Raw genomic sequence first — 12,276 nt, forward strand, 5'->3', positions numbered from 1 at the left:
CCAATTAAGTTTACCTCAATTCCTAATGCTGCAGGTCTAGGGTGGTTGTAAATCGGTCACAGTATCGTGTCAGATTAGGTGCTTGTGCTGCTCCTAAATATAGGTATCAGAATTACTTAATGTATGACCAGGAATTTTAAAAACATCAATGAGACACGATAACGGTATTTTACCTATTTATAAGTTTGTATGGCTCCTGAATGTTTTGAACAGGTTGTCAATTGTATGCCGCAACCTGGTATACTGCAAATTAAAAACCAAGATTTAGAAACTGTTGATGTACGAATCTAAGATTTAGTTGTTAGACAGAAAGGGGAGGGTAGCTACATACCTATAGTTCGATGATAAAATGAATTTAATTCAAAACTGGAAGATGTAAACTTCAGAGATCACGGAGTTATTTGTCAGGATATACAGCTAAATCTGTAAGAGTAATTAAGCCCATTATATAGTGGTTAAACAACGGTAGACTGGCATATCGCATATCGCAGTACAGAGGAAAATAAATACCTAGTTAGGCCGCAAGAGTAGTGTTATTTTGGGGCAAACTTCAATTGGACACAGATAAATGCTCTAAAGAAAAAAGGAGACGAATTTATCAAGGCTATAGATTAAAAAAGGGGCAATTGTATCTATAGCTGTACGTGGCGTCTGGCTCACCTAGTAACACGAATAGTGGCGAAGTGCAACGCAGCATACAACCAAGTTGAAGGCGAGAAGCAATCGCTGTTTAAAGCACTCTTATTTAAATCGCCGTTTGGAGCTCGAAATAGGACTGAAATTTGGCGGCCATATTGAGCTAGTCAAATAGTAGTAAACAGAGATGATTCATCAGGTTGTGAGATAAATGAATATCTTAACTGGTTACATAATCAATTGGGGTGACTGACACAGTGGCTGTGATAATCTGAACGCCGAATGATATTATCATGGTGTACCAATGTTTTAAATATATAAGATGGTGAAGACGCTATTTATTATTTATAACGTATAGGGCAATGAGGGTGAAAATGCACGAAATCAATCAGTTAAATTCACAGTGGTAATGTAGAGAAGGGAATAGTCCTGGATACTGAGATCTTTTACTCGTTCATAGAGCATCCGCAATCTCTAGATATAGGTTGTGGAAATACCCACCATCATAAACAACCACATATGTATCATAGAGTGTATACAATCAATATCACCTACATACATTATCTGTGATGAATTTAGTAGCAACCCTTATTCTTAGACATAGACATAGACAAGTAACACAACATACCTGTTTTGGTCAAATGAGCGGGCCTTCCTGGCACAGGCGGTATGCAGGACACAGGTGGTTTAATAACTACATAAGGTCCCTAACAGTGCTCATGCCATATGCGTAGTTGATTCTCCAAGATCCTATTCCCCTGCGTACGCTCTGTTCACGATGACAGTTCACATGAGACAAGTATTCAATGATCTCAACAACAGCAGTGACACAGATCTAGTCTGGATAACTCTTTGGACACAACTATAAACTCGCATTCCATGATCAAAACTCCCTTAGGGACGGCTGTGCTGGATAACCTGAAAATACTCTCGCTTAGCGTAAAAGGGCTTAATCACCCGGTTAAGCGGAGAAAGATTATGGATTACCTTCAGAGACAGAAGGGAGATGCTGTTCTTTTACAGGAAACAAGAATCAATGCCAAACAATTCAGCACACTTAAGAATAGATTTTACAATGAAGTAGTAGGATCTGAGGCAATAGGTAAGAAAAACGGTGTCCTGACCCTTATAGCGAAAAAATCAAATATTGAGATAAAGTCACACAGGGCTGACACCAATGGGAGATGGGCCACTACTAAATTGATTAGGAAAAACACAGAGTTCTTTATTACCAATATCTACGCTCCCAACACCTGCGAATTAGACTTATGGAATGACCTGACTAAACAGATTGAAACTATCCCTGACTCGGCCATGCATATCCTAGCGGGAGATTTTAATCTACCATTAGACCCGGCATTAGACAGAGACTCAAGATGTGCTTATCGTAGCAACTAATCTCATAAAGCCTTTACTAACCTATGCTCTCTTTTTAACCTGCTAGACTCTTGGAGACTCCAAAATCCCACACGGAGGGAGTACACTTTCTATTCACAACCTCACAACTCATACACAAGTATTGACTATCTATTCATCACAAGTAATGCCACCTCTAGAATCGTGGAAACGTCAATAGAACCCAGACTGGTATCAGATCATTCACGTATCTCGCTCTCCATATCCAATGTAAATCTGTTCTGTCGTCAGTCCATCTGGAGATTGAATGATGAAGTGTTAGAAAAAGAACAATATAGGAAACTTATAGAAGGTGCAATCCAGTCTTACCTTTTACACAATAAAAGGTATGACACTTCTGACCTAAACTGCTGGGAGGCTCTGAAATGTACCATTAGGGGTGAAATCATAAAAATTAGGTCAGCCATAAATAAGGATTATAACAAGGCCGTCGACGACCTAGAAAAAAAGATCTCAGACCTAGAAAGTAAACACATTGCATCTAGAGACGAATTAGTTATAAATAAATTGGTAAACAAGAAATATGAATATAATAAAATATTAAGCAATAGAGCTGGAGTCTGGATAAACAGGCAAAAGAGATTCAGACTCTGTCAATCAAATATAGCGGGCAAGAGCCTAGCTGCATACTTAAAATTTAAGATACAGAAAAACACGATTAATAGTATTAAGGATCACAAGGGTGTAACATATTCTGACCCAGAAAAGATTGCGCAAATCTTCAAAGACTATTACAACTCCCTATACTAAAAAAACAAAGATGTTGATAATGATAAAATCCAGGATTATCTAAACGAATGCGACCTCCCAACTCTCTCCGAACCGGAGCAATCAGAACTTAATAGCCCAATTACCGCACTTGAAATTGAAAAAGCAATTAAATCACTTAAATGTGGGAAGGCTCCTGGGCCCAATGGGTTTAGGGCAAAATTCTATAAGTGTTTATTCCTACCACTCTTACGTTTGTTCCACAAACTCAGTGTGGCAGGCAAAATCACAGGTTCACTGGCTGAAGCCATCATTGCAGTTCTTAAAGAATAGACTTTCTGCGACAACACCAGGATCTTAGCCCACGTTTTGGAGAGGGCAAAACATACTATTTCGCCTACGGTAGCCATCACACTTGACGCTGAAAAGGCTTTTGATAAAGTTGATTGGACGTACCTAGAAGCATCGCTAAATAAGTTTGGGCTTGGAGGAAATTTCACACGGATGGTAATGTTGCTATATTTCAGCCCCTCGTCTACGGTCCGGGCAGGTGGCTCGATCTAGTCACCGTTCCAGTTACAACAAGGAACCAGACAGGGTTGCCCCCTTTCTCCCTCACTATTTTTACTTGCCATTGAACCATTCTGTATCACAGTAGGAACAACGTGCGCATATCAGGGGTTCACTTGAACGACTACACGATTAAGATTACCGCTTACGCGGATGACGTTTTGGTGGTTTCGGAAAAGGCTGAGGAGGCCATCCCTGCTCTCATGTCCACAATTGAAAGCTTCTCTAGAGTGTCCGGTTATAAGCTAAACAAAGATAAAACTAAAGTAAAACTCCTAAATTTTGGGGGACTCCGGCCTGACTTGGCAACCAAAATGTTTTAAGTACCTGGGCCTTGACTTTTATAAAGACTTAATCTCTACCCTTCACACCAACAAAAATCTAGTCCTTAGAAAGATCTCCACATTACTGGAAGGGTGGTCTCCTAAATACCTTTCATGGTGGGGCAGAGCTGAAACTTTGAAAATGATGGAGACTCCTTTGGTGAATTATCTAGCTAGTATGCTGCCAATGACTTTCGCGTTTGACTTTTTGAATAAAATTGATAAGCTCTTCAATACATTCCTTTGTCAGGGGAAGAAACCCATTATATCACTGACTACGTTACAACTATCTAAAGAAAAAGGTGGTCTGGGTCTCCCTAACTTCAAGAATTACCAAACAGCATTTCTATGCAAACAAGGAGCCAACTGGCTGACCGTACACCCGGATTATACACAAGATTAGCTTGATATAGAGAGGTCACTTGTCGGCAAAATGCCCCTATCTGCTCTCCTCACCACGGATCTCTCCCATCTTTCTCACTCTCGCTATATTCTCCTCAACACCAGGTGTGCCCTCCTAAGATTGGACCTCCCACATGAATTGAGGGTACATAAATCTAATATAGCCTCCTTGTGGCGGAACCCCTCTCTAAGGATTGACGGCACTATGCTCCATTGGGATCTCTGGTCCAAGAAAGGTATAAACTTAGTAAAAGAACTTTATGAAGGCCCCCATCCGCTACCCTTCTCAACTCTTCAGAGCCAACACAACTTAACTACCATGGATTTTTACGACTTTCTAAAATTGAAAGCTCTCCTCTCAGCACGCTCCATTAAACCTTGTGACCCAACGCTCACTTCTCAACTCTCACGATTTTGGAAAGTGGGTCACACTGTTTCTAAAATTTACAAATTTCTTCTACCTAACCCTAGGAAAACGCATAAACGTAATGAGGCTAGGTGGGAATCTGAACCCAACTCCACCAATATTCAGTTTGAATAGGATAAAATATACAGTACGGCCTTCTCGAATAAAATATCTCCTATCCTGTCTCAGACTAAATATATGCTACTTAATAGATCATACTGGACTCCTGAAAAACGTTTTAAACTGTTGCTTAACAGATACTCCGACATGCTGGAACTGTAACTCCGCTGTTGGAGACCTCGCTCATATGCTCTTCATCTGCCCTACCCTGCAGCATTACTGGGATAAAATGTAAAAATGTATAGAACACATATTCAACATCAACCCCCCTTGAGAATTTTCATATGTCTTATTAGGTGTCCTTGACCCAACACTAGGCAATGATAATGATCGACAACTGATGGATCTCTTGCTCACCTTAGCCTGTAAAGTAATATTATGCAAGTAGAAGAACTCTAGGGATGTTTCCTTTAGAATTTGGCAAGAATGGCTGTCCTTCCTAAGAGGTGCGGACAACCCGGCTCTCCATACCTCCCCGTGGCGTAAGACTAACCGGAAACTCAGGAAGTCTTTAGACGCCTCACCATTTTCATTTGACCCTCCGTGAATCCATCTTATTGTGGTGATATATAGGACTTGATTGTACCTTCATTGTAATGTATGTAACCACACTACCTTTTCATATTATCACCTGTAACAGGTATCTTCGTTTGCTGCTGTTTTCTCATCATGAGACTTTCATTTAGATGCTGGGCGTACTCTAGACGCACTTGACTACACTAACATGTTTGTAATAATTGTTATATATGTAATATTTGAGTCGGGCCCATTTTTTTTGACATTTCATTTAATTTCTTTTCTTTCGTTTCAATTCCTTTATTTCCGTTGTTTCATTCATGTATGTTTTTCTTTGTAATTCTATTTTTTCAATAAAAATTATTTGAATAAAAACAAAATTTGCATTTTGAGTCAATGTACCTTAAGATTCGACACGCAGGGCAACGAAAGTGATGCAGGGAAGGTGATGCAGTAGTCCCTTACATGCAAGGATGGTGATGCGTTGAAGATCGGGTACAAAGAAATAAAGATGGCGCTTTCTCCTTGATGCGACGCGCTTCCCAGTGATGCGGCAACATCTGCTCCGATGTCGATCCTTATCTCTGGTGATGCAAGATGCTTTACACGATGCGAGCCGTGATAGGCCCTGCCACACGGTTTCCAGTGATGGGGTGGCATCTGCTGCGATGTCGATCCTCTCTCCTGGAAATGCGAGCTGTTTCCACAATGATGTGAGCTGCAACAGGCCCTGCAACACTCTTCCCAGAGATGCGACGGCATCTGCTGCAACGTCGAACCTCTTCTCCGGCGATGAGCCGCGACAGGTCCTGCGACACGCTTCTCGGAGATGCAGCGGCATCTGATGTGACGTCAATCCTCTTCTCCTGTGACACACTTCCTGGTGATGCGGCGGCATCTGCTGCGATGTCGATCCTCTTCTCCAGCTATATGAGGTGCTACGTGTTGTGAAGCTGCAGTGGCAGTTCGGCGACACGCTCCTTGTTCTTGAGTCGCGGTTCCAGCTCCTTGCAAAACGCAAGTCCTCAAAAAGTCCAGCACAACTGAAGGCACTTCCAGAGAACTCTTAGGGAGCTGGTGGGTGAAGTCTGTTGTCACTGAGACTTCAGCAGGAGGCAAACACTGTTCCAAACCCTTGGAGATCCTTACAAGTTGATGAAAAGTACACAAAGTTACTCTCCCCTTTCTTTGACAGTCAGACAACCACTGCAGGCCAATCCCCCAAGCAGCACTTGAACTTAGGGATAGTCTCTCCTCAGTCTCTCTGGTTCCACTCCTCAGCAAAGGTTTCTTCTTGTTGTCCAAAAGTGATCTAAATTCTTGGGAGCAGGGTCCTAATACTTATACCCCAAAATCCTTTGTCCTCTGAGGGCAGAGGGGCATTTGCCTAGTCCAAACCAGGTCTGGAGCACTCTGTTTACATGACTCCTTCTTTCCTTTCACAGTGCAGGGCAGAAACATTAGTCGTCTCACAGGAGGTGGAGCCAGCATTGTGGAAGGAAAGGCACATCCCTGGAACACTCTGTTGACATGACTCCTTCTCTCCTTTCACAGTGCAGGGCAGAGACATCAGACGCACCACAGGGGGAGCCAGCATTGTGGAGGGAAGGCACAGTCCTATTCAGGTCCCAGGTGCAACTCCTCCCTCCCATTTAGATGCAGATCTCTCTATTCACCACTTGGCTAACTTACCCTGTCTCCTGGAATCCCCCAGCCCTGGCACTCAGACTCCAGGGGTGTATGATATGAAGAAAGGGGAAGGTTTTGGGACTGGCAAGTGGGTGCACGTGACCAGTCAACATGGCAGTACCAGACTGCACACAGGCTTTGCAATGGAAGACCTGAGGCACACTTTTACAGGCTGCTTCTGTGGGTGGCACAACCAGTGCTGCAAGCCCACCAGCAGCATTTGCATTTACAAGCCCTGGGCATACTCAGTGCACTGTACTAGGGTCTGACAAGTAAACCAAACAAGCCAATCATGGATCACTAATCTATACATCAATTTACAATAGGGAGAGCATATGCACTTTAGCAGTGATCAGCAGTGGTAAAGTGCCCAGAGTCATAAAACCAACCAAAACAGGTCCAATAAAATACAGGAGGAAGGCAAAAAGTTCAGGGATGACCCTGCAAAAAGGGCCAAGTCCAACAATTACCATCTCGCCTCTTTGCTGAAGATTTAATGATCGTGTCATCCTAAATCACAAAGAAACGTCTGTGTGCTAGCAGTTAACAAATAACTTATAATTCAACGTAGCATGCTTGCTACAGTATGGACAGGGGGCACTGGAACTATGTCACTGGGGAGGGATACATTTTGCGGCAGGGTCTGCTAAGTTATGCCGCAGGGAAGGGCAAAATATATGACATAATGCTGCACACTTTGTGATAGTATAACTTCCTTATTTTGTCATTTTGTACTGCCACTGTATAGACAAATATTTCACATTATTAGTACCAGTTTAACATCTAAATACAAAAAATATGAAACTGACAGAGGACCAGTCAGACGTTGGGAAGGGCTATCCACTGCTAAGCCATGCAGTTCACATAGTTTTTAGCAACTTTATTAGGTCTGAGCTTCAAAAACATTGCTTTTGTTATATTCTGTATACCTGTGTTTTTACTAATATTTGTGACCATTGAGTCTCTGTGCAGTGTTAGCTTTCAAATTTGTTTGCTGAGATGACAGCATTAACTTTTTGACTCACCAGAGATATGACTTTGCCCACAATGGCTGTGTCTCTGTATAGCAAGTGATGTTCGCAATCATCAAGGGACAGTGCATAATTTGTAATAAAAAAGGGCCAGTGCCCAAAGCTTTACTCAGAGTCTCTCATCTGGCACAATTGAATGTCGGAGTGCTGAATACTAAGGCTGCATAAACTTGATTCCTCCTTTCATCCACCACCAGGCACTCTTTGCTCCATAATCTCACTCTTTCAGGTATTTTTAATCTCTTCTTTGTATCTTTTGCTCATTTTTCCACTTTTCACTCTCCCCTTCTTTCTCCCTTTTGAACTTTTCATTCAAGTAATCTGGATCAAAATCAGATATGGAAAAATAAATGCAGGACCCCAAAAGTGATTGTGGCACCCCACACCTGCAACTCTCGACTCAACTTAAGCACTGCCAATGGTTCTGTATAGTGTTAGTCGTTCTGATGCAGAGCATGTGTCCTGAAATTGGGGAGGAGGGCTAACATTTTGGCCTACCAGGGTCTGGCCCCAGCCAACACTGACTGTGTCCTTGTATTTTAAGTGATGCATAATATATTGAATTCTGCAGTTCCTGTATAAAAACCCATCTCTATCTTCTTTATAATACATGTGATTCTGCAATCCGTGAGCCTCTTTCAAACTACTTTATAATAGGCGATTAGTGAGGCATCCAGTTGCCTATTATGAAGAAATGAATGTAAATGACTGTAATAACTTATTACAGTTGAGTTTTGACATCACAATGGCTGCTGCCAGAGCCAGCAGCTAAGAGGAAAGTCAAGTCAGGCCACAAAGAATAATTAAAGCAGCTGTTTAAAGAACGAAACAAAATATTGCTATTCTTTCTTCTGCTATGTTTTTCTAGCTGTACAGTGACAAGCAGCCAGGACAGGCAATATTTATGGTAACACGATTATTGTTTGAACTCTTTAGCTAGTAGAACAATGTGAATCTTGCTTCATGGTTCTTCATATTAAAAGCTACTGCGCCATTCCTTTGAAAACTGAGTTGTATTAAACTGATTATAATATCTTTTTGCAACAAATATGTGACAGCTTTTTTGAGGTGTATCATTTTGTACTAGAGATTCTATTTGTGTGCTTCAAATTTGCGTACATACTCTCTCTTTCATTTAAAAGATGTACGCACCAGGATTTAACTGGTTTGTGGGAAAGGTGATGGTGTGGCCATGTGTGATGATGTACTCACTGCAGTACATAATATGGATAATACAAGTCACTTTGGATTCCCACAGCCTTATAAAGGAGTGCGTCGTTCAACCTCGTTCATCTATATGGTTATGTAACTCCTCAGTGACTTGCAATATCCTTGTAATGTGCAACAAGGTGGTGCTTTATCCCAGATATTATATATATATCACTGCTCCGCATGGGAAGCACACTTCTGATGTGTGCCTTTGCAGTCTCTAAGATTCAATTCATCTCACTTATACTCACCAGAAACTAGATGGCCTGCTTTATGTTCCATTTTGAAGGTTAGTGCAGGTCCCGCTCTAAGCTCATTTGTAATCAGACAAGAGGCTAGGCTTTAAAGAAAGATATTCCACCTCAATGGTCTTCAGTGACGTTGTAGAGTAAATTGTCCAGCCGTGGCCGCTGCAGGTAAGAGCGGTGAGGTGGTGGGGCCGGCTGGGGGATTTCGAGAGACAACCACGAGGAAAAATTATTTATTTATTTAATTTTCCCTTTTGGGCTTCTCTCGAAATCCCCCCTCCCCCCCAGCCAGCCCCACCGCTCTTACCTGAGTGGCCGCGGCTGAAATTGTCTGCTTGATCCCTGGCTTTGGTGCGGTGCATTCTGGCTGGGTAATCAGCATATGGCAATACTCCCAGACTGTAACGGAAAATGCCATTTTATTATGAATGTATTCTGACTTCAGTTTTATTGTGGTTTTTTTCCCCCCTCAGATCGCCCAATAGCAGCGCCTGTTCCTCCCCAGCGACCTCTCCCCTCTTCTGGGCCTCTTTCGTCTGCGAGCATGGGACGTTATGTAAGATTGTTACAATATTTCAATGTGCAGTTGTGTATGCTGTTTAGGTTTATATAAATAAAACCATTTTCTGCTGGTTTGTAAAGTCTATGACAGTGGACTCTTGCTAGTAGGAAATGTTACATTTGTAATGCTTCTTTCAACAATGTGTTTACTTAAGAGGTACAGCACCGTATAGAGACTAATTGCAAAGAAAAAAAAATAATTCATAGTCAACATGTTAAACATTAAGCACCACGTAATTGTGCGATCTTCTCAAAGACACCAGTGAAAATTAAATTAGAAGATTTCATCCTAAATAGATTAATTGACTGCGACTTCGAGTTTAACATATGGGTTTTTAGATTTTAAGACCCAATACAAATTTGAGCTGGTGTTGGACTCAATACAACCGTTATTAGCTAAGAAGTTGTTTTTGCAATTTAGATATGGGACGCTCCCCCTTTACGCCACAACCAATAAAAGGGCGGGTGTAACCCACCGACTATGTCCTGGATGCCTAGCGGAGGAAGAAACAGCAATTCACGTAATGCTCTTCTGCTAGGCATACAAACAGGCTAGGTCTAAATGGGTTATACAACTTTGTAGAAACCTGGGGCCTCATTTATGAAAAGTGACGCATTGCTGCGTGAAAACAGCGATGCGTCACTTTTCACTGCGCACTCCTTACGACATTCCTGATGCGTCATATTTAATGTATGACGCATCATGTCGCAAGAAGTTACAGATACGTCAGTATTTCTGACGCATCTGTAAGCGCAAAAGTGACGCATTGCTGGAGTGTGTCACAAAAGTGACGCAACTCCAGCAATGCGTCCTTTCACATGGGGAAAGCCCCATGTGAAAGGGCTTGCGTCAGTCTTACGCCTGCTGTGAGGCAGGCGCAAGATTTTGACGCAACAGAGTCCTAAAAGTGACGCAGTGAAATCTCATAGATTTCACTGCGTCACTATTACGAGGCTTTTTGCGGTGGAACGCCCCCTCTCCATACATTATACCTGACGCAGGTATAATGTGGCGCAGGGGTTTAAAAAGTGACGCATCTACCTAGATGCGTCACTTTTTAAATATGGTGCAACGAGGCGCATTTTTTACACCGCTGGTGCATCACAAAAAGTGACGCACCGGCGGCGCAAAACTGACGCCAGGCCTCATAAATAAGGGCCCTGGGTATTAGGAACTTTCGTGAATTCTTTAGGATCCTAAAATCTGATACTAACCCGGTTTATGTTGTTGCAATCTCAAAATTTCTTTTTGCTATGTGGTCTAAACGAAGGCACCTACTAAAAATCTGACCTGATTTCAAGCAACAACTAGCTCCTTCCTGTAACGTGCTCTGATTATTTAGTATGTAAAAACTAAGCCTGTAAGCCAGGTATTGGGAGTTAATTCTATATGAGAGATAGAAATAAATCCCAGCCGGCTGGCACTTTTATCCTGGGCTTTATAAAAATAATGGATGTGATTAACTACTTTTTATGTTTTAGCTCAAATTATATTCTTAATGTATGTTTTATTTCTTCGATTTCCCCATAATGATGATTTTGTATTTCCCATCTTTTGTAGTGGCTTTCCTATGTCTACATGCCTACATTCCAGTGTTCTTGATGATTTTGCATTTTCCCTTTTTGAGATTTTATTGTGCTGTAAATTCAAATGTGCTTTTATGGCTTCAATAGCCGAAATAAAGTTTTTTTTATTGAATTGACTGCGGCAGCACACATTTCACACAAATTACATTGCCAATCAGAAACAACGGATCAACGTGACAATGATTTAGATTGTGCAACTTTATGCAGTGAAATGGTACATGGGAAGATATTAATAAGTGTTAACTACATAATCTACAAAGCTTTTTCTTTTCTTTCTTCAAACGAAGCAACTCAACACACTTAAAACCGTCACAGGGAGTTGATAAAGCTCGAAAGTATATATTTAATCTGAAATTCTGCATTTGGGCAACTCATCAGATAATTTTGCCCTTCCTCACTTTCAAAGATCTTAGATACTGAATGAAGGAGGGCTTGGATTTAGCTCTGAATAAACCGTGTATGTTATCCACAGTTATATCTCTGCCATTTGTGATTTGAACTATTATTGAATCACTGAAGAATATCTCCTGAGGTCGAATGACTATAGCCACTCAATTTAAAACCTCTATAAAGAGAGACCTAAAAGTAATTTGCGTGTAATTGCGTCTGCTCTTTGTGCGGTCATTATGATCCATGCCATTGGAAGAGGAAGTGGATTCAAAGCAGAGAGCGGTCAAAGTCACCCAAAAGAATGCCACATCTATGGGCTCACACTGCTCCGTTCCACATACATATTGTTAGAGCTAGAATTATAAGAACTGAAGGCAGGAGCTAGTGTTGAATGTTGATGACGCCTAGAAGCCCCTGGGTAGTAGTGCGCTATATAAATATATATATAAATACAAAGAACAAAA

At 41.5% G+C, this 12,276-nt stretch overlaps 1 protein-coding gene across 8 annotated transcripts in view; it reads left to right on the plus strand.

The window, feature by feature from the left end:
• Positions 1 to 12,276, plus strand: part of LCP2 (lymphocyte cytosolic protein 2) — a 622,000-nt gene that overhangs the window by 352,976 nt on the left and 256,748 nt on the right. For all 8 annotated transcript variants that reach the window (XM_086951712.1, XM_086951709.1, XM_086951711.1 and 5 more), the window contains one exon: positions 9,748 to 9,830. In XM_086951712.1, the coding sequence (XP_086807838.1) occupies positions 9,748 to 9,830 (83 nt within the window). The remainder of the gene's footprint in view (positions 1 to 9,747; positions 9,831 to 12,276) is intronic.

This window comes from Lissotriton vulgaris, unplaced genomic scaffold (genome assembly GCF_964263255.1).
Source record: "Lissotriton vulgaris unplaced genomic scaffold, aLisVul1.2 SCAFFOLD_1103, whole genome shotgun sequence".
Lineage (NCBI taxonomy): Eukaryota > Metazoa > Chordata > Amphibia > Caudata > Salamandridae > Lissotriton > Lissotriton vulgaris.